This window comes from Chiloscyllium punctatum, chromosome 25 (assembly GCF_047496795.1).
Source record: "Chiloscyllium punctatum isolate Juve2018m chromosome 25, sChiPun1.3, whole genome shotgun sequence".
NCBI classification, from domain to species: domain Eukaryota; kingdom Metazoa; phylum Chordata; class Chondrichthyes; order Orectolobiformes; family Hemiscylliidae; genus Chiloscyllium; species Chiloscyllium punctatum.
The window spans coordinates 8,562,911-8,584,811 of NC_092763.1; the positions used below are offsets into that span (position 1 = coordinate 8,562,911).

Here is a 21,901-nt window from a genome sequence, read left to right on the forward strand (position 1 = left end):
AGAACATTAGAGGGTAATGTAATGTAGCTGGGGACTGGGTGGTTCTGCGCCGCTGGAGAGATCAGGATGGCAGGAACCAGTCTGGAACATTGTTGCCTGCTCTTCTCAGAAATGCAGTCAGTCACATACATTCATCCACCAACGGAATAGTGCATCTTTACCAGCTCACATCCACTCATATGAGCTGTTAACAAACAGCAGGATGAAACTTAGGCACAGTGACTAGCTAGCAGAATCCTGTGACAACACAGTGGCAAGGTCTTCACATGCTTTTCTAGCTAGTCAGAACATAACTGCCTCACCTTCGTGTTTGCAAGAGCTCTCCTGGGCCTGTGGAAGAGTTCCCTCTTCAGCAGAGGAATCCTGCTTTTCCAACTTTTCCTGTCCCAAAAAATCTTCCCTTGAACTATACTGTGGAGGATGCAGCAAACACCATGACGTGAGACACTCTGTCTGGGATGTACCACATCAGAATGTCTGACTGGCCTAAGCTTCTGAATCCCATCTTGCGAAGTGCCATGGCCTACTCCACAACAGCCTTTAGTCAAAAAGGGTGGCACGGGAAAAGCACAGCCAGTCAGGCAGCATCTGAGGAGCAGGAGAATTGATGTTTTAGGCATAAGTCTTTCATGAGGAATGAAGGGCTTATGCCCAAACCATCTACTCTCCTGCTCCTTGGGTGCTGCCTGACCTGCTGTGCTTTTCCAGCAACACACTTTTTGCCTCTGATCTCTAGCATCTGTAGTCCTCACTTGCTCCTGACAGCCCTTAGTGTCAGACTATAGATTTCTGACAGGTATCATTAGCCAGGATTTGACGGGGTAGCCTTTGTCGCTGCCCTGGATGTGTCAAGGGGAGCTGAAAGATGCAGGGACTTAAGAGTGCTCCAGAATATCGGCATCATGAACATTCCCTGAATAACATGCACAGACCTATATTATCTGGCTCATGTTGTCAAGAATAAATTGAAAATTCATGGAGAATTCATCCTCTACTATTCAGGAGGCCTACTGGTTGTTGGAAGGGGACTCCGCTGTTTATATGGGATGCATCTGCAGAAATCCTGCAATGGCAGAAAGGCCCTGGCTGACAGACTCTCAATATTTAGTCGAAGGGTAAAAAAAGAGGTGAGCCTGAGGAGAAGAGAAAGTGATCTACTTTTTAAACTTATATGTGGTTGCCTATGACAGCTCGGTGGCACAGTGGTTAGCACTGCTGCCTCACAGCGCCAGAGACCCGGGTTCAATTCCCGCCTCAGGTGACTGACTCTGTGGAGTTTGCACGTTCTGCCTGTGCCTGCGTGGGTTTTGGGTGCTCCGGTTTCCTCCCACAGTCCAAAAATGTACAGGTTAGGTGAACTGGCCATGCTAAATTGCCCGTAGTGTTAGGTGAAGGGGTAAATGTAGGGGAATGGGTATGGGTGGGTTGCACTTCGGCGGGTCAGTGTGGACTTGTTGGGCCGAAGGACCTGTTTCCACACTGTAAGTGATCTAAATCTAAATCTCTCTGACGAGCGGAGAAATATATGTCGTTGTCATCTTTCAGGCAACTGGGATGCAATTCCATCCTCATCCATGAGGACAAGGTGCTTATCCAGAAGACGAAAGATATTGGAGATAGTTTCCGCAGATATCCTGAGGTGACAGTCTGTCACAGGCAGATAACTACATGGAACACTGTAGGTTTCAATGAATGCTTACGCCCTCTGTTGTCCTTCACAGACAAGCTGTTGTGCCGCCACAAGCTGGTCTGTAACTGGTGCTGATGTCTGTTGCATACCTCTTGATGTTGCAATTGGAGCAGTTGATAATGGACAATTAACAACTTACCAGAGGAAGTGCAGGCTCGACAGACATCCTTATCTTCAGTAGAGGGAAAGCCCAGTCCATCAGTGCAAAGGATAAGGCTCAAACATTTGCAACAATCTTCAGTCAGAAGAATCAAGTGGATGATCCAAATTGGCCCCCTCCAGAGGACCCCAGCATGACCAAGAGATGCCAGTCTTCAGCCAATTCAATTTACTGAATGTTTTATCATGAAAAAAATTGGAGGTCCTGAATACTCCAAATGCTTTGGCTCCTGACAGCATTCCTACAGTAATACCGAGGATAATGCTCTGGAACTTAATGCTTTTCTAGCCAAACTATCCCAGTAAGCTACAACACCGGCATTTACCCAAAAATGTGGAAAATTACCCAGTATGTCCTGGACACAAAGAAGCAAGACAAATCCAACCCAGCCAATTACCACTTCATCAGCCTACTCTCGATCATCAGTAAAGTGATAGAAGTTGCTATCAATTGTTCTATCAAGCAGCACCTGCTTAGCAATAACCTGCTCACTGTCACTGAGTCTTCGCCAAAGACACTTAGCTCCCACATAATTACAGCCTTGGCCTAAAAGTGGATGAAAGAGCTGAATTTCAGAGGTGAGTGATTACCCTTGACATCAAAGCTATATTTGAACAAGGGCTCTAGCAAAACTAATGTCCATGAGAATTAGGGGAAAAGTCTTGATTGGTTGTAGTCAGACCTGGCACAGTGGAAGATGTTTGCGTTGGGTAGTCATTTCAGCTTCAGGACATCTCTGCAGGAGTTCCTCAGGGACTGTTCTTGAGTCAACCATCTTCTAATAAACTTCTCCCCATCATAAGGTCAGAAGTAGAGATTTTTGTGAATTATTGCACAATTGTCAGCACCAGTCACCGCTCCTCAGATACTCAGGTACAAGAATCCGTTGTTTGACTTCCTTCTTGATTAAGTTCATGTCCAAATGTAGACCTTAGCAATATCGAGGCTTTGCGTGGCAACTGATGCCTGCACCATATAAATGCCTGATAATGACCAGTCCCAAGAAGAGGCTAACCAATGCCCCTTGACATTTACTGACATCATTCAATCCCGAACTATCAACATTCTAAGGGTTCTGAATGCAGGTTTTGTTACCCTACTAGGTAACATCTTCAGTGGGCCTCAGGCAAAACACTGCTGATAAGTCCTGCTTTCTATTTATATGCTTGGGTTTCTTTTGGTTGGTGATGTCATTTCCTGTGGTGAAGTCACTTCCTGTTCTTTTTCTCAGAAACTCCTATTCTGAGAAACCCAAACACATAAATAGAAAGCAGGACTTATCAGCAGTGCTTCGCCTCAGGCCCACTGAAGCTGTTACCCAGTAGGTGATGAAATGTCTGGAAATGAACCCTCTAGCTCAGTGAGCAAACCTACATCCAGAACCTCAACCTGAGCTACAAATCTTCTCAAAACTCACTAATTCCAGGGATTACTGTTGACCAGAAGCTGAGATGGAGTCGCCATATATATACTGAGCTATAAGAGCAAGTGAGAGGTTATGAATTCTGCACCTGGTGACTAACCTCCCAAATCCCCAGTCAACCCCCATCGACAAGGCACAAGGCAGAATATTTCCCAGTTGCCTGGATGGGTGCAGCTCCAACCACAATTGAGAAGCTTCGCACTATTTAGGACAAAGCAGCCTGATTGATTGGCACCACATCCAGAAACATTCACGCCCTGATTACTGATGCTCAGTAGTAGCTATCTGTAAACCTACAAGACATACTACAGAAACTCATCAAGAAATACATGTAGTCAGCAGCCACCATACCCACAGGTACTTCCATCTGAAAGGTCAAGAACAGCAGAAGATGGTTACACCACCTCCTGTAAGTTTCCCTCCAAGCTATTCACCATCCTGAGTTGGAATTATAATGCTCTTCCTTCCGTATCGCTGGATCAATGTTTTGGGAATTCCCTCCCAAAGGGCACTGTGGGTCTGCCCACATCAAATGGACTGCAGTGGTTCAAGAAAGCAGTTCATCATTACCTTCTCAAGGCCAATTAGGGATGGGCAATGAATGGTAGCCAAGCCAGTGATGCCAATATCTCACAAGTTAATGTTTTAAAAATGTAATGCAAATGCATACAGGTAACTTTCTTGCCACATTGTTGGTGAAATTCTTGACCCAGCACCTAAAGGGGGAGAACTTTATTGTAGAGACTTTTCTGACTTCCTACCTGATTAAGTTCACATACCTAACATTGTTCTCAACATGGAGGGGGCTGGAAAATCCCAGCCCATCTGTTTGGGTTCATCAAAGTGATTAAATGACTATACTTTATATTATCATTACTATCTCATGATATGGTCACTGACAAGATTGATTGAGCAATGATCAATGCCAGCACCAATGACTGATTCCTTTAAAACATTTCAATGCCCATGTTAATCTTGGTAGAATGGACACATATTGATTACAATTTGATAAATGTGTGTACTTTATTTCACCGAACAAACTAGATTAGGATATTTTCCAAATGCCAGCTTGCCCAGTATCATTTACTATATTGAGCAATCAATATAATTTTCTCTCATGTTGACAAAATTTGGACCTGTTCTGTATTGACATACTAAACAACAGAGGACTTCAAAATTGTAAATATTGCCTTTCCCAAAGTAAAATATATTAATGCATGACTTTACCATTCATTACTCAACACTTCATCCCTCAATTGATTCTAACACAACAATGTTTATTTCAGAACAACTCTCTGGATTAGATGAGTACAGTTATCTATGGGACTGGAGGAGATTACAGAAATACAGGGCCATCAGAGATGAAAACAAGGAGTAGAATTTTAATTCTTAGACATTTCTTGGCTGGGACCCAATGTAGGTCAGGGAGTATGAGTAATGGATGAATGGGATGTCCTGGAAGTAAACATGAGGGTAACAGTACCTCAGGTGACTTTAACTTTATACAGAGTAGAACTCAGGAAAACCAGTGGTTTTGATGCGATCATGGGGCTCTAGTTTGTACATCAATGTGAAAATCATTGTAGATAATCACGTGAGATTAACTACACTAGGGCATCTTGGAACAATTTTCAGTTTAATTTCTCACTAGGACTGACTGAAATAAAATAATCTGAGCTGCTAAAGCTCCAAGTGAAATACAAGGAACAGGAAGACCTCAGCAATTTTGTGAACTGCTAAAATACGGGTAAAGCATAATGGAGTCACTTGCATTCCCCACTAGTGTAAAGTTTAAAGTTTTCTGTGTGCTTAACATGATCCTGGTTAATCACCATTTAGGTTCATACAAATCTTCTTGTGGGACACATCACTGAAAATAAAACTAAATTCTTGAAAAAAGAAATTTGATCCTTATTGCAATATTTGGAACAAATACAAAAAGGGAATGAATAGGTTGCCAATGTTTTGAGTTAGAGTGAGATCGGATTAGTGTTCTCACATTCTGACCTCAGTAAACTAGAGGTTCCCCAAAACTCTGCAGCCCATTAAATATCTTGCAGCCCGTCCCAAACACGATATCCGTTGATTCCCAGTCAAACAATGCCTTGAAATTAAAATTTGTATCCTTGTTTTAAAATCCTTCATGACCTCATCTATGTAATCTCCTTCAGTGCTACATCCTCCAAATGTCTGGGCTCCTTTAATTCTGGCCTCATGTACATTCTCAGCCATAATTGCTCCACTGAGTTGACTGTACCTTCAGATGTCACGTTATCGAGCTCTATTCTCTCTCTACACCTCTCTAATTCTTTAACTTTCTTTCCTATTTTAAGACAATTCTTAAGTCTCTCTCTGGCTAAGCTTTTGGATATTTGACCTAATATGTAATTTGTGACTCATTGGGATGCTTAGTTTTTACTGCTGTTGTGAAACAACTTGGGAATTACATTTCAGTAAAGTCTCTATAAAAATACAAGTAAAAGAGAACCAGTTATGTATTAGTAATAAATATGTTCCTTGATGGTAAGCTGGAAGATTTCCATCAGAAACAACATCGGAGAGTTTTTCCCACTTAACAATCATCAGTACATTGGCAATTCAACCAGTGAGCAAAAGGGCACAGTAGTGATTTTCACAGTCATGACATGACCTTGTCCTTTTAACCTGATTCTTAAACATTAGTCAAACCTGCAGAGACACTGTAGAAAAAAAAAATCATCAGTGTTTTGTTTCTCCTGAGTAAAACCCTGTAACTATTGACCTTCAACTCGTTGGTTGAAAATGTTTATTTGGGAATACTGGGTTGAATCATCCAAATCTACTCCTCCTATTTAAGACACTATCAAAATAATGTCAAAGCAATAATACTGCTATTTCTGTTGTGTGTGTTTCCGAATAGGATGAAAATGGGACAAGAGCCAGGAAAAATGCTTTGTTGAAAGCTTTTATTATATGAAAAACAGCTATTAGCAGCTAGAAGACAAAAATATAAATGACTATGTCACCCTCAATTTGATTATGTTTTGAATATATTTATTCTAAAATATTAGGCTTTTTGACAAATCTATGAAGCGTACATCTCAATAGTTCAGATTATAATTCAAGACTAATAGGATAGTCACATTTAAGTAATGACCTCTGGCTTATTAGTATCTGAACATTTAATGTATTTGCTGGATGTTTTGTTCTGTTAATTATATTGACAAAGGAATAAAACAAACAAAAACTGTCTCTATTAATAAAACAGGAAGAAGGTTATTTCATTGCTCTGATAAATGGTGGAGATATGTCAGTGTGTTTTGATCCATTGTTGCCAACAGTCATTTACAGGCTCAGAACATTGTTCTCTTATCTTCTGTGAGTAATTATTTAACCATCACTCAAATAACAAAACAAAGTTTTAATTTGGTGGCAAGGAAGGCACTTTTATCCATTAGTACATGGGTCAATAACCTTGAATCATAAATTTACAGTAAGAGGAGAGTTAAGGAGAATTTTTTTTTCACCTGGATGTTGGTGGGAATCTGGATCTCACTGTTTAAATGGATGGTTGAGTCAGAAATGTCGAAGTGGTATTTAGATATTTACTCATGTTGTCACTGCCTCAACGGTTGTGGTTGCAGAGCTGAAAATGGATTAGTGTAGTTAGATCTTTGTTGATCCATGCAGATATGATCAGCCAAATGGCCTCTTCTGGCGCTTAAACATATACGAATCTATACATATTTCATTTATTCTAACAGCAAGAGTTGTAGCCCAACAAAATTGAACACATTGGTCAGGGTTTTGAAACACTCATTTGACCCACCATTTTTGCACAAGCATTAGATCCAATGCATATTTTAGACTGCAAAGGGCTCCATGGCCAACACAGTGAGGAAATTACTTGCTGTGTGCTTTAGAAACTACAAATTGTTGACACCAATCGTCAATTTGGTGCAAAAAAAATCACAAAAACGTTCTGTAATTTTCTCACAATCTTCTCATTTGAAATATCTGTTTCAGCTCCCGGCATATTCTATTTTTAACATATATCTTGATGGCATTTTCTTCTGTTTTATAAAAAAATATTCAAGCTTTGTCCAGTTACACAATAGATGAGAAAACGTAACGAGATTAATAGGATTTGAAGGGATGCAATGCAGCCCATAGTCAAGCTTTAGCTGATATTTATCACAAGAAATGCATGAACTCTGTTCTTATTAATTTATTGGTAAGTGGTTGGTTGTTGAATATTTCTATATTTTTCCCCTTCTATTTTCTTTAAACAAAGTAATTGATTTAAATTCAGTCTTAGGAAAGTACAAACTTCAATCAAGGAAAGTTAAACAATAAGTGAGTTAATAATAAAAGTACTAACTCTGATCTACCACCATATCTTCAACTGGATGTTTGTACTGATGGAATACAAGGACTATATATAGGTAACACGATGCTGAAAGAATTTATAGATATTTATGATAGCTCCTGGTTTATACATATATTTCCATCACAGGAATTTTAGTGTCTTGGCAAGTACAAAGCTATTCAGTTATAAACAGTAGCACATTCTCATCAGTGTGCCATGCTTCAAGTGCCTTGTTAAGATGGAGACTGTGATCTTTATATCTTCAGATCACATGCTGTAGTGCAGTGATAGTGTCATGAGCATACCTCTTAAAGATATACTCTTACTGGCTGTGAGACATAACTGAACTACACAGAAACCTCATGCGAGCGCAGATATCTCTAGAGTTCAAGGCAGTGAGCATATTGGGGCTAAAGAGCTGCTTGATAGAAAAAAAATGTTCAACAAATAAGTAATTTGTTTAATTTCTGACTATTGGTTGCATTAAAGTAATGATCTTCTTCTCCTTCTCTGGGTCAACAATGATGGACATGCAACTAAATTTCTTATATTAAACTAGTCTTCTATTGAACATGAACATTGGTTATTGTGTGGTACAGTGGAAGTCTTTTATAACACAGATGCTGGGAACTGAGAAGTGAAATAGCACCACAGCTGGACCATGTTAATAAAAAGAATCCTTGCTTTCTCACAGTTTTAAATGGCAAATGAAGATTTAAATAATTGTTTACTTCTTTTCAGGTGCCAAAAAACCACAGCACTATAAGCAAATACACCACAGAGATAACAGAACTGAGATAATGGGTATTGCAGCGATAACATGTAAAGATTCGTGGACACATGATCGACAGCAACCATATCTGCAGTGTGTGCAATAAAGAATATTCTGCTCAGAGTTGATGAGCTGGAATTTGAAGTCTACATTGCAGGTAGGAAGAAAAGTTATTTGGACACTTTATTCCATGAAATATGGGCATCCAGTAAGTTAAGCATTTCAGTTTTATTCTATCATCAATGGTGAGAGGCTGTGACCGAGAGTGAGGATGCATACCGGGATACAACATGTAGAATGAGGGAATCTTCAGCCCTTGGACTTGAAAGAGTAATTCACAGGGTCATAGTGTAGCAAAGTCATAGAGCACGGAAACAGACCCAACCAGTCCATGTTAAACATAATCCTAAACTAAACCTGCATGCACTTGACCCATATCCGTCCAAACCTTTTCTATTCATGTATCTATCTAAATATCTTTTAAATTTTGTAGTTACAGATGCGTTCATGACTTTCTCAGGAAGTTCCTTCCACATGCCCCTGTGAGAGTGTTTCCCTTGTTGGGAATTTTGGACTGGAGGCAAATTTTCAGAATAACATGGAAAGGATGGATAATTTCTTCCTCAGACAGTCCTGAATCTTCCAAATTTTCGACCCCAGAGAGAGCTGGTGAAACTGGGTCATGGAATATATTCATGGATGAAAGAGATAGGTTTAGAAAAATGGAGAAGTGAAGGTAGGAAAGTAAGTGGATCAGATCCAACAGGATGATATTGATTGGTGGAAGAGTGACTAGGACCAATAGCCTACTCCGATTCGTATTACTAATGCTCTTATCTTCTTAGCATGCAATCCTTCTTTCCAGTATTTCCTCAATCTTACAAATTTGTTTTAAATAAAATTTAGATTACTACAAAGCAATAACAGCGTCACACTGGGGCAATAAAGTTATCTAAAGGACATCCAAACAAAAACTGCTAAATGACTTTGAGCATGCTGTTCTTTGTACTGTTCAGCATCATTTGTACCAGACCTTACAATGCCAACAATAGCACAGCTGGGAATTTTAGGACACATTGAAAGACATGAAGGAAACACTTACATAGTAACTGTTTGGGAAGCCTAAACTTCTAATGTGCTGATTTGCTGCATGGAATCTTCCACAAATTTCTTTTTATGCTGAGCTCAGTGTTGAAGATTCGGACTGGATGTACATTACATACCCTAGAGTTGTTACATTGTTAATCACTGATTTACACCAAAGATTAAACACTGTAATTCAACTCACCAGCATAACTGGCATGTGCAACTCCTGACATAGCTACAACCACAGCCCAATTCAACCAGCCATTTTAGCCACGCTCTCATTCTCAGACTTGTTGAAACCCTTTGAAGTTTTTAAACATTTATCGGAATATGCCAACTGATCTCAAAGGGTAAGTGTCTATTGTGCAGTTCCTCTTCACCATTACTCTTCCTTTCTGGTTATGCTGAAGCATCACTGCTACAATAAGGATGGGGGCACAGGAGTGTTCACAATTAGTGAATACCCCCAGCTTGCCACTGACAGGAAATCTGTGGCATTATGCTATTTCATTCTTTCTGTCATGGAAAATGGAGTGATAGAAGTCATATTCATGCAAAGCATTTGAATGTGTTTGTTTTGACTCAAAAACACTGGGCTGCAGAGACTATAAGAAGGTTTCTTTTTTTGTCTGCACCATGCCCATGAATGAGTGAGTGTATAAGGCAGAGGAAAAATGTTCACTGATATATCCTACTTTGCACATGGATGGAATTACATCTGACCTTCCATTCAACCTTGCCTACACATAAACCTTCGGAGACATTACCTTGTACAATATCCCTCTTTTTGAGCAGAAGTTCTTTGAGCTGCAAACACACACTGCTGATATGGTTGCCCTGGATTTCATTAACAATCATATGCTGCAGCCAAAACACATCAGCTGCATCTTCATTGAGGTCAACCTAACTAATTAGGTTTCAAGATTAGAATTATCACTCAATTGGTGTCTATAGTTTTGCAAATAGCTTCACTGGTTAAATTATAAATGTAATGCAATACTGTACTTACGTCTCTGCAATACCAGTTTTTACTAGTGTCCTTGCTGTAGGACTTTAAAAAAAAATAGAAACCCAGCATTCTATCACTTATCTGCTCACCTCATTAAAAATTTGGATGTGCACCAGCCATTGACGGCTGAGAAAAAAGAACAGCACCTTCCCCTCTGCACCACATTCTAAAGTTTGCGTTCATGATTCATCACCCCCGAATTGCAAATCTTGAAGAAATATAATTGTAATTGGATTGTGATGCCCATGCATTTTTGTTGGGGAAGACAATGGAAGGAAAATCAGTGCTAATCTTTATGAATGGATTTTAATCTGTTTCCATAGAGATAAGTCATTCCAATTTACTGATGGCGATGTATTTATAGAAACAAATTTCCTCACATAATAACTTAGAATATCCTTAAATTCTTTACAAGAAAATGACTTTAAAATTTCCATTTAAATGGCCAGGATATTGGTGAAGTCTGAAGAGGAATTGCCACCGTGCTTAAAAAGTCTAACATGCCCCGTCTTACCTGAGATGGCATCAATGAACAAGAAAGTGAGTAATGAAGTTTCTTCTTCATCATGGACCTCTTGTTGCACACCTGCTGGGTCAGGTTGTGGTTCTTGGTTACCTGAAAGAAGACAAGCACAAGGGCAAGTGAGCACTCTCCACATACACCATCCATAACTTGGGAACCTGAAAAGAGATTGTACGATATGTGGACATTTGGATGTGGGAAAAACAGCAATAACTTCAAGTTTTTTTTCCATCACTACTGACTCAGTTACAGCCTCACTCAGTTATGGAAACCAATCTCTTCTTAATCAAGGAGTGAACATGCAGCAATACCTGTACTTGGCTGGTCAGTTGCTGCTATTCACTTGTCCTATCAGACAGGGAAGTATCTCAGTGCAAAACGTATAATGGTTTGGTTCACAGATAACTTTCTTTTTGCCATATTCTTCAGTAATGCACCGATGCAGTATTGGAGAACCTTAGGCCCCACTGTCTGCTCTGTTGCATCATTCTCAAATGACTGCTTTCTCCAAATAATCTAAGAGTCATAGGGCAGAGGGGGAACTGAAGTTTGCAGAGAAATAGTGCACAGTTAGATATGGTTATCAGGAGGGTATATATGTGTTTTCTTCAGGAGAACAATTGAGATTGAGATTTCTGTCAGTATCTTGGTCTCTGTATCATTCATCTTTGCTGAGTAATCCTGTGGGGGCCAATTGTACTGAATTTTCTCATGGACATCCTAATTCTGGAACCTGAATCTTGTGGCTTGGTACAGAAGCCAGTTTAATTTTAGAACAATTTGTTGATTGTACAACAAACACGTGGCACATAGACCCAGCAGGGCCAATGAGAGGGGCTGAAGAAATGACCAGCTAACAGCTCCACTTGGGAAGGTGAGCACTGACCAGGAGAGGGAGAGGATAGCACAAGGTAGAAGCCCGAAGGTCCAAAAGGATGGATATTGGCCAGAACAATTCTCAGGGAACAATTCCAGAAGAATTGATTTAAAATGCCCACAGATGTTCTGATTACATCTTACTTTCTTTCATTGATTAAAGCATTGAATTCTTCAAAACAGTTCAATTTTGACAAAGATACAAGTGCTAAATGTGACTCTTCAAATTCGAACAGTTCCCAAAATAAGAATTAGTTGAAATTTAAATTAAACTCTTTCCTTAATTTATTTCCATTAACATAAAGTGCTTGATGTACTCTTCATATTTGGGATTGACTTTTCACGAATATTCACACACACCACATATTCGCATGAATCTCCGAGTGTTTTGGAAGGGTAAGTATGTTTGCCACCAAATTATCAATAGAGTGCCAATTGGTAAGCTTCCCCTTCAAAACAAAGTCATCACCTCCTCATCTTTGTTGCTGATTAGAAGCAGTTACAGGGAGGGAAGAAGCAGTTCCTCAGGTGCCTGAAAGAACATGAATATTTGCATTCATTGCTTGTCCATAAAATGCCCAAAACATTTCATTAACAGAGCTATGTTCCTCATTAATTATAATTTTAATTTATTTAAACACCGAGGCCATTGAACACAAACATTCTAATTCCAAGTTTAGTTTACGGGTAGCAGCCCAGTCCTGACTTTTTCCAATTTGAAACACCCCATCAGTATAACCTGGCAGGAGGTGAAGCTGATCATTTACGTACTGAGACACATGTACCTGGCAAAATCAGGTACTGAAGTTAAACATTAGTTATCAGGATGTAATACTTCTCCTCAAGAATGCCATCTCAGACAAGAACAAAGTTGGTATGGAGTATCTGTTTGTGAAACTATCACAACACTTTGGTGACAAAAAAACTGCAGATGGTTGTTGACCAGAATTAAACCTAAATGGATTAACTGGGGTATACAACTGCTAGTTGTTTTGTACAAATTTGAGAAGAGTTCACGAGTGCTCACTGTAAAATCCAAATCTAAAGTGGATTATAGAGCAAACAATAGCTGGATATTTGGAAAAATATAAATCTTTCACCAACTTTAAACTATACTCAGGTAAGCAAGGATTTTAGAAAAATGCATGCAACCAAGGATCACTTGCCAATTGCAGCCCTTTCTATTCAACCAATCCAAGACTAGGTTATTTCAAAGGTACTACCCTCCATATTAAACACTGGCTAGGTTATCCCTTCTTGAAAGAATAGGAAGATAGAAAAAAGAAACAATGTGCAAAAATAACATCTGTCACACATGGCTCTATGACTCCACTCTTGAAAAATAAAACCTTTCGTCAACCATCCACAGAATTCCAGGTAGATTCACCAACATTTTACTGCTGGGGTGATGCTACTTTCATTCAGACTGTCTTTGATTGTGCAGCTTCTCTGTCATCCTTTCACCTTTGTTTAATAGCCTCCTCAGCTTTGTCAGCCTCTGCTCACTTTCATCTCTCAGTTGTACTGAATGATGCAGGAATACTTTTACCTTGCACAGTGATGGGGCTGCACCAAGACTGCAAAACACTGCTGCGGTTAGAAAACAAACAAAATACTGGATCATGTTACTTGAAGGATTGAATTCAAAAGCAGAAGTTATTTTAGACTAATGTAGAAACTTATTTAGACAGAACAAGGAGTGCTGTGCACAGATTTGACTTCATTTCGTAAAAGGAGGAAGAGGCGCAGGAGGTACTAGAATAAATTCTTTTAAATTTCCTAGATGGTAGCAAAACTGAGCAGTTCTATTTATCAGACACCTGGATGGAGCTCTTTAAGATTATATTAAAAAAAATGTGGACAATGTAAAGAAAATGTTTTCACTTGCGAAAGTGTCCAAATTAGGGCCCAGATATACAGAAGATTAGATTCCCTACAGTGTGGAAACAGGCCCTTTGGCCCAACAAGTCCACACCAACCCTCCAAAGAGTAACTTACCCAGACCAATTCCCCTACCCTATATTTACCCCGGACTAATGCACCAAACACTATGGGCAATTATATGTGGCCAATTCACCCGACCTGCACATCTTTGGGAGGAAACCTACACAGACACAGGGAGAATGTGCAAACTCCACACAGACAGTGAGGCAGGAATTGAACCCTGGCGCTGTGAGGCAGCAGTGCCAACCACTGAGCCATGAGTAAAGTTAGTAAGGAATGCAGAAGGAATGTCATTAGCCAGCGAGCGATCAAAATGTGAAACTTGCTATCAAAAAGACAATGAAGCAATAATGGTATAAATTCATTCGGGGGGAAGCGAGCTAAGTACATGATGGAGAATGGAATACGAGATTATATTGAAATTGGATGCAGAGCTTTGGAAGGATCTTGTTTGGAGCATAAACTCTAGCATGAATCAAGTTAGCTGTTCCTGAGCTCTAAAATCTATGTAAATATTACATTTTGTATGAATTTCAGTCAATGTTATGATTATTAACCAAAGTTAAATTAAGGTTCTGTTTTTGTCTTCTTTTGATCAAAGTAAGTTGTGGTGAGATAGAGTTCCAAATACTTAGGACTTGTGGGGTAAAAATAACTCCTCATCTGTCCTAACTTAATAATTAATTGCAATGATGAGAATTATGTTACAGCTTTTCCAGTGCGTGGCCTTTTACTCCAATTCTTGTATGTCCCACACCACAGAGTTTAACAGAGGATGGATTGATGGCTAATGTCTTCAATCAGAGTGCCTCGTCTAGGAACAATTACTTCCTCTGCTTTCAAATCCAATTTAAAACTTGTTTCACCACAACTTACTTTGATCTCCATAAACCAGAATTCATCCTGCAGGTTTGTATAGTCAAGGAAGTAAAATTTTCATTATGGGCCAGTCACATCCACTAGAAAGAGTAGATTCCGGTCCCTCTGCATCCCTGTCCTGTCCCTCTGCATCCCTGTCCTGTCCCTCTGCATTCCTTTCTGCTGGGATCCTCGGACATGACTGTGATCTGTTTTGATTTTCTGTGCTGCTAGTGTAACCTTACTCCAATCCTTTCTCTTTGTACTCATTACTCTGAAACTGGCTGGATTGGGTTTCCACCAATTGAGTACTTGTGTGCTTGCAAGTCACTCTGTTCTTTTGCACAATTGCCTTTGGTGTACTTTGAGTACTCATTTCTTCCTCATGTTTCCAATTTACTTACCTTGGCAGATTGATTTCTTCCTGTTACAAACCACATATTGTAGCCCTTCTCCTGTGCACGTTTTCTTGTTCCTCAGCTCACTGCCTGAGCATGACTCTCTGAGCAATTCGACATCTAGCATGCCAAGTTTGGCTGTTTTTGGCCTTCTAAAGTAGAGCCACCTTTTGGCAAGATCCTAAATGCAGGCAAAACTTGCATTCGAAGTACTTTGGCTGAGACTCCAGAAACCTTGATTTCCAACTGACAGCAGTCTTTCTAACACTACCCCAAAAAAATCAGATTTAGACAGGCAGAACACATTTTACAACAATTATTTTGTTGCTGAGTAGACTGATCCCACCAAGTTTCTAGAAAAGTATAGAATGTGCCAGTGGAAAGGAAATGGAAGGACGAAGTACAGTATAGATGACCGGTGATATCTCGCAGATTAATCCGACATCCCTTAAAGCACAGGCATACCTCTGAATTATGTAGATTGCTCTCAATAACATACAGATCCAGGTGCTGGCAGCAACAAAATCAACAGGAATTGTACACAGGAAGCCCTCGCTGACCCAGCAATAAAAATTACTGGCAACCACATCCCAGAGACAGAGACAAACATATGGTTGCTGTCCAGCTCAGTCTTTCTCTGACTGAAGAAATATCCACACATAATTAGAAAGAGGAAGATGCGCAGTATATATCTTCACAAAAGGACAAATACTAGATTAAAAGCACACCAACCTATATTTAATTGTAATTAGTGAAAATCAAAAGCAGTTACACAGAACTATTGTATCATTTTAGATTGAATGTAAATATTGGTGTGGATGCACGTTGTATTCATATTAGGACAGGAGCTGAAGTTTGACCTGTGTTTCCAATGGCCGTTAAAGTAAGAATGTGTTGGCCAGAAGAGCAGGTAACTTATACTATTCCTATATTTATGCATAAAAAGATATAAATCACATTTGAGTAGAGCTTTAATAAACAATAAGGATTTTAACGCCTTGCTCATGCAAACATAACTGCAGCTTTCTAAAGAATAATTTTTGAACGTGAGTGAAAAATCTGTCCCAACAAAATCTGACCATTCTACAAAATTCCTAATTTTATTGACATTTTAACACTGCAAATTTCACTTTATTTGCTTTGACCTTTTTCAGACCCTCTGCTTACACTTTTTCTCTTTTAATCTACTGGTTTCAGCTGGTTTCATCTTTTTGCCACTTTAAGGCTGTTATGAATGGTAACACTGCCATCTACTGTCTAAACAAAGATGTACTGTAGAATCCAAGTAGTATTAATGTAATTGCAGCATTAGGAAAGATCCATGCATCACTTAGACCGTAAAATTGACTTTGTAAGTGCATTTAAGAGCTAATTCTTATTTGGCAACAGTTGATAAGAGAATATCTGTGTAGAGTAAGTTGATTTCGTAAAATACTCAAAATCATCTTCTCTCTTCTTGCTCTAATTCAAGGCATTCTTTCAAATTGAACCATTTCACTTTCCATTTCTATTGAGATTTATTTTAACTAAGATAAATATTTTTAAGCAGTCACATGGTCACATTTTCTAATACACTCCTAAATCACTTTTGTTGTGCTGTAACTTCCCATTTGGTCTATCTTCTTCCTAAAAACTGCATACTTACGAATCACTATTCTGTTCTGGGTGATAGGTGGGAATGGCTCGGGGCCCGAACTGCTCTTAATTAGTCTTCAATGCTATAGCAGGCCCGAAGGAGACCTGGTGCGAGGAAGATATAATACATTGTAATGTCTGCCAATGATCCCAGTCAAGGACAGAACAGAATGTCTTAAAAGGAAGCTATTTTGAATAGCTATGACAGTTGTGGCATCTCCAATGTTGTAGTTGAGGCTTAAATATACAACTGCCTCAACCAAAACTGTCTTAGCTGTGTGAATGGTAATATGGCATTTTTAACATGATTTTACTATTATTCATTGTGATTGAGGGTGCATTCATATAACTAAATCACATCATTTTAAGAATAAATCAGAAGAATAGATTATATATTTTTAATTGGAAAATCAGTTGATCTGTTTTCAATTTCCTGTTACAATACAGAAGGAAAGCTAGCCATCCATTACTGCCCTCACTTAAAGGAAATTGAATGAGCAGCATACTTCTTACACATTCTACTCCTTGTTCTATAACACAAATAAAATTAAAGTGCAGTACTCTCACGATTCATACACAGTAATCGAACAAGTCAATGTATCCAAACCACAGTATAAATTAGAAAGCAGGATTTAATAGGATTTGAAATATTGCAAATATCCCCATTGAGCAATTGCAGTTTCCATGTTCTGAAAGAATTACTATTTTTGGAGCTAACTTCATACACAAACAAAATGGAATGCGAAGTGACACAATATGTTGTGTGGCACGACCAACATGATGATTAAGACAGTCTTCAAACTGATCTAGCATCTCAAATATGGTTATCCAAAAAGCACTGTGGGCCATCAGCAGTGACAGAACTGTATTCAACACACAATCTGTAGTCTCACCAGAGTTACATCATAGGACTATTCACATGCCAAACAGCAGAAGCAGAGTGCAATAGATAGGAAGGTCTGAGGAAGTGTCACTCGATCTGAAATGCTGACTCTGGTTTCTTTCCACAGATGCTGCCAGACCTGCTGAGCTTTTCCAACAATATCTATTTTTGTCTCATGCAATAGACAGGGCTAAGTGATTCTACAGTACGTGGATCAGAGCTGAGCCCTACAGTTCCGTCACATTCACTTGTGAATGGTGGTGGCCAATTAAACAAATAAATCAAACAAATATTGGTAAAATCACCATAGTCCCTAAGGAGCACAGGACTATGCTCTCATTAGAGGGAGATGACTGTTGAGAGTTTAACCTGGGAGTCACCACCCCTCAGATGAGGGGCAGATTGAGAAAGTGGGATTGCCATGGTGACCTCAGCAAGTGCAGAAGTTAACCCACGCTGTTGCCAAAACCATGTATTGCAAACCAGCTGCCCAACCGAGCTAACTGAATACCAATAAAACAACTAATAGGGCTTGGAGGGGTTCACATGTATTTCCATCCTCAATCATGGAATAGTCTGACACAACAATGCAAGGGACAAGCATTTATAATTGTTTTGAACTCGAAGTGCCAGTGGATGTTTCACCTTAGCCTCTGCCTCAGCATTCCAACATCACAAATATCAATCTTCAACTGAGCTTATTTGCTCCACTAGGTATCAAGAAACAGCTGAAGACAGTAGATACTGTAAAGTTTGTGAGTGCTGATATATTTTCAGAAATAGCAATGAAGACTTGAGCTCTCCTAACCAATAGATTCCTGTAGAAGTCTCAAACTGTTATCTAACCAACAACGTGGAAAACTACCCACGTCTGTCCTATCAAAAAAAAAATTGCAAAATCCATTCGACCAGTTGCTTCTGTAACAATCTACATCCAATCAACAGCAAAATGAAGGAAGTGCTATTAAGTGACTCTTACAAAGGAATAAGCTGATCACTGATGTTCAGTTTGGATTCCAACAGAGCTACTGAGCTTCTGGCCTCAGTACAGTCTTAATAATAACATGGCTGAAAGAGCTGAACTCCAGGTGTGAGGTGAAAGTAACTGCAAATTACATCAAGGCAACATTTGACAGAGTATGCATCAAGGTGATCTAGCAAATCTAGAGCTGATGGATATCAGTGTGAAACAAGGGAAGGAATTCTTTTTAAATTAACTTCATTGTGATCAAACAAGTGGGTGAGTGAATAGATACGTGGAATCCAGTTCATCCCTCTTCACCCAAAAGCTTGAGAAATTAATGTATCCTCTTTGGAACTATAATTATTCGTGAAATCTCATCTGGAGACACGGTATAATAGATGTTTTGAAATGCTCATATATGCATTATATGGAGTATTTGATCACTTCTGTACTTGTAATGATAATTTTCAATTCCTTTCCCAACCAGGTACTCAAGCAGCTCTACAATTAATTATCACCACTGCATTAATGGGAATTTATTGAATATATTGACGCATACATATGGATCGTCTCTGCCTCTTACTTTTTGAAAATGTTGCACCATTTTCATGCTTCTCCAGCTAAAATGCATTAAATTTGATGAATTACCTCTCCAAAGGAGATGCAGACTGCAGAATTACTCTTTGCACTATAGATTGAATACCTTTGTGCAGTTTGAATTTTTACTTAGGCATTATTGTTGTACATTACCTCTGATTACCTCTGCGACTTCAATAATGTGATACAGTAAAATAGTATATTTGCATTAGTCCCTGTTCGTATCAACAATGGATTGAAATTTCTATGCTGTGCCTCAATAGACTGAAGAAGGACAACTATCTAATGCAATGTTTCAGTCCCATCAATAATATATATTTGCTTGGTTTGAACATGGACCTTTGGGCTTTGCTAAAACACAATGAACGTTTTGTTCAGAAAATTGATGTACCTTTTACCTTTTTCCAAAAGACACTGGGCAACAACAGGAATATTCTTAAGCAGCACCTAAAACTTTGATGTCATGCTACCAAATATAATTGTTTTATTTTCCTTTGTCTTTGCTGTTTCTCAGACTAACTGTTTACGTGGTGAAAGTCTGTTTAAGTCTCTAAGCCATTTTGTTTAACTTCCTGATATATATTGCATATAAGGCTAACATGACAGAGCTGGTAAGTTGTTCATCTGACAAATAACTGGCACATCACTTAAATAATTCTTAGTATTGAACCACTTGATGGTAACCACTTGCATTTTTATTTTAGCTTTGTTTTATATGGCTTTCTTTATATGGCTTGTCAAATTCAGTTTCTGGGCAAATGTGAGGACTGCAGATGCTGGAGATCAGAGTCCAGATTACAGTGGTGCTGGAAAAGCACAGCAGGTCAGGCAGCACCCGAGGAGCAGAAAAAAAATCAACATTCATTTCTGACCTGTTGTGCTTTTCCAGCACCACTCTAATCTAAATTCAGTTTCTGGTCAATGGCAATTCCCAAGATGTTGATAATAGGGGGGGGATTTAGTGGTATGAATGTCACTGAATGTCAAGGGGCAGTGTCTTGTTGAAGATGGTCATTGCCTGGTACTTGAGTGCCATGAATATTACTTGGCACTTACCAGCCGAAGCCTGGATGTTATCCAGATTTTGCTGCATGTGCACACGGATTATTGCAGTATCTGAGAAATGGTAATCGGTGCCATACACATTGGCTTATGATTGCACGACCTCCACTTCTGAACTCATGATGGAGGTAAGATCATTCATCAAAACAACTGAATATGTTGGACACTATCCTGAGGAACTCTTGCAGGGATGCTCTAAGACAGATATGATGAGCTTCAATAATCACCTTCGTGCGCATCATCCTTTGTGCTCGAGCTGACTCCAATCAGTGGCTTAGAACACCAAGCCACCAACACACACACAAATCATGGTTGCTGATTTTTTTTTAGCCAATGTTTTATATCTGCTGAAGGTTAAATGTGTCAACTGATGTCCCCAGTCTGGAATATAACACACAGGCGATTTTTTATCCTACTGAGAGAAGATATTTAGATTGCCTTCCAAGTCTACCTTTTTTAGTCTCACTCTCTGAAGCTTCCTTAGCATCCTACAAGGTGTGACATTTCAGGGGTTCACACTGGGAACCTTAAGCAGTCAGCTCTTTGCATGCTTACAGGTTGCATTATTAGCCAGCCTTAGTTGGCAGACTCTGTCTAAACAAAATCTTCTCCACAAGCTCTTATATCTATAAGTAACTCACGTTCTAATCCATTTTCATTGCATTATATCAATAAAAGTGCAAAAGATAAAAGTAAGTACATTACCATGAATCAGTGTGGTTATTATGAGCTGGTCAGTGATGCTGCAAATGCTCAAATAAACAGTTAACCAGGGACTTTCAGAGGATGTCCTGAATAAATGTATTCCCCTCTGTAAGCATCAACAGGCTGTACAGAAAGTGTACGAGATAAAAACAATAACTGCAGATGCTGGAAACCAAATTCTGGATTAGTGGCGCTTGGAAGAGCACAGCAGTTCAGGCAGCATCCAACGAGCGTTATTCCTTTATTCCTGATGAAGGGCTTTTGCCCAAAATGTCGATTTCGCTGCTCGTTGGATGCTGCATGAACTGCTGTGCTCTTCCAGCACCACTAATCCAGTACAGAAAGTGTACATAAATGAAGCAGGGCAGAGTTTACTCACAGTAAGGTCTAAACTGCATTCTAAATTCTCGCAAACCATAAATTGTGAAAGCATGCTTTGCTTAAAGAACACAACAAAAAGTGGTTACAGCCATCATTCATGCTCAAGTGCATGTGATTGTGTGCAAAAACATCAAATGACACAAATGTGCAATTTGTGTGATTGCTCATTCCCCCCTCTGATGATCTAACTGAAATGCTGACATATCTTAGTGTGCAAATCCAGAGTGTACATGGTTAGGTTCCTCTATGTCTAAATCATGGAAGGAATGATGTATGGACCCTTCCTGCAATGAGGAACATATATTGTTAGAAAGCAATTATCTGGACATTTTCGATCTGCTTGGTTGGAGCTCTAACATCGGAGTTTAAATATGAAGTTATGAGTCATGTTGAAGCAAGTTTCTTTGGAGAACTTTTAATGAGATATAGGACAATTTAGAAAATATTTCAAGTACCAATTGATCTAAGCCCGTGTGGCAAGTTATGGCTATGGTACTTCATAACTGATTTCAAATCAAAGCATGTTCTCAGATTATATAGTTTCAGTCCATCAGTTGAAACATTGTGCTCAATATTTTAAGCCCCAT

At 39.2% G+C, this 21,901-nt stretch overlaps 1 protein-coding gene across 1 annotated transcript in view; it reads right to left on the reverse strand.

Annotated features, from left to right (window-relative positions):
• Positions 1-13,511, reverse strand: part of LOC140495613 (uncharacterized) — a 96,185-nt gene extending 82,674 nt beyond the window's left edge. Inside the window, exons 1-2 of the mRNA XM_072594613.1 lie at positions 13,437-13,511; positions 11,003-11,104 (exon numbers count right to left, since the gene is read on the reverse strand). Coding sequence (XP_072450714.1) covers positions 11,003-11,104; positions 13,437-13,511 — 177 coding nt within the window. The remainder of the gene's footprint in view (positions 1-11,002; positions 11,105-13,436) is intronic.
• Between the last annotated feature and the right edge of the window lie 8,390 nt (positions 13,512-21,901).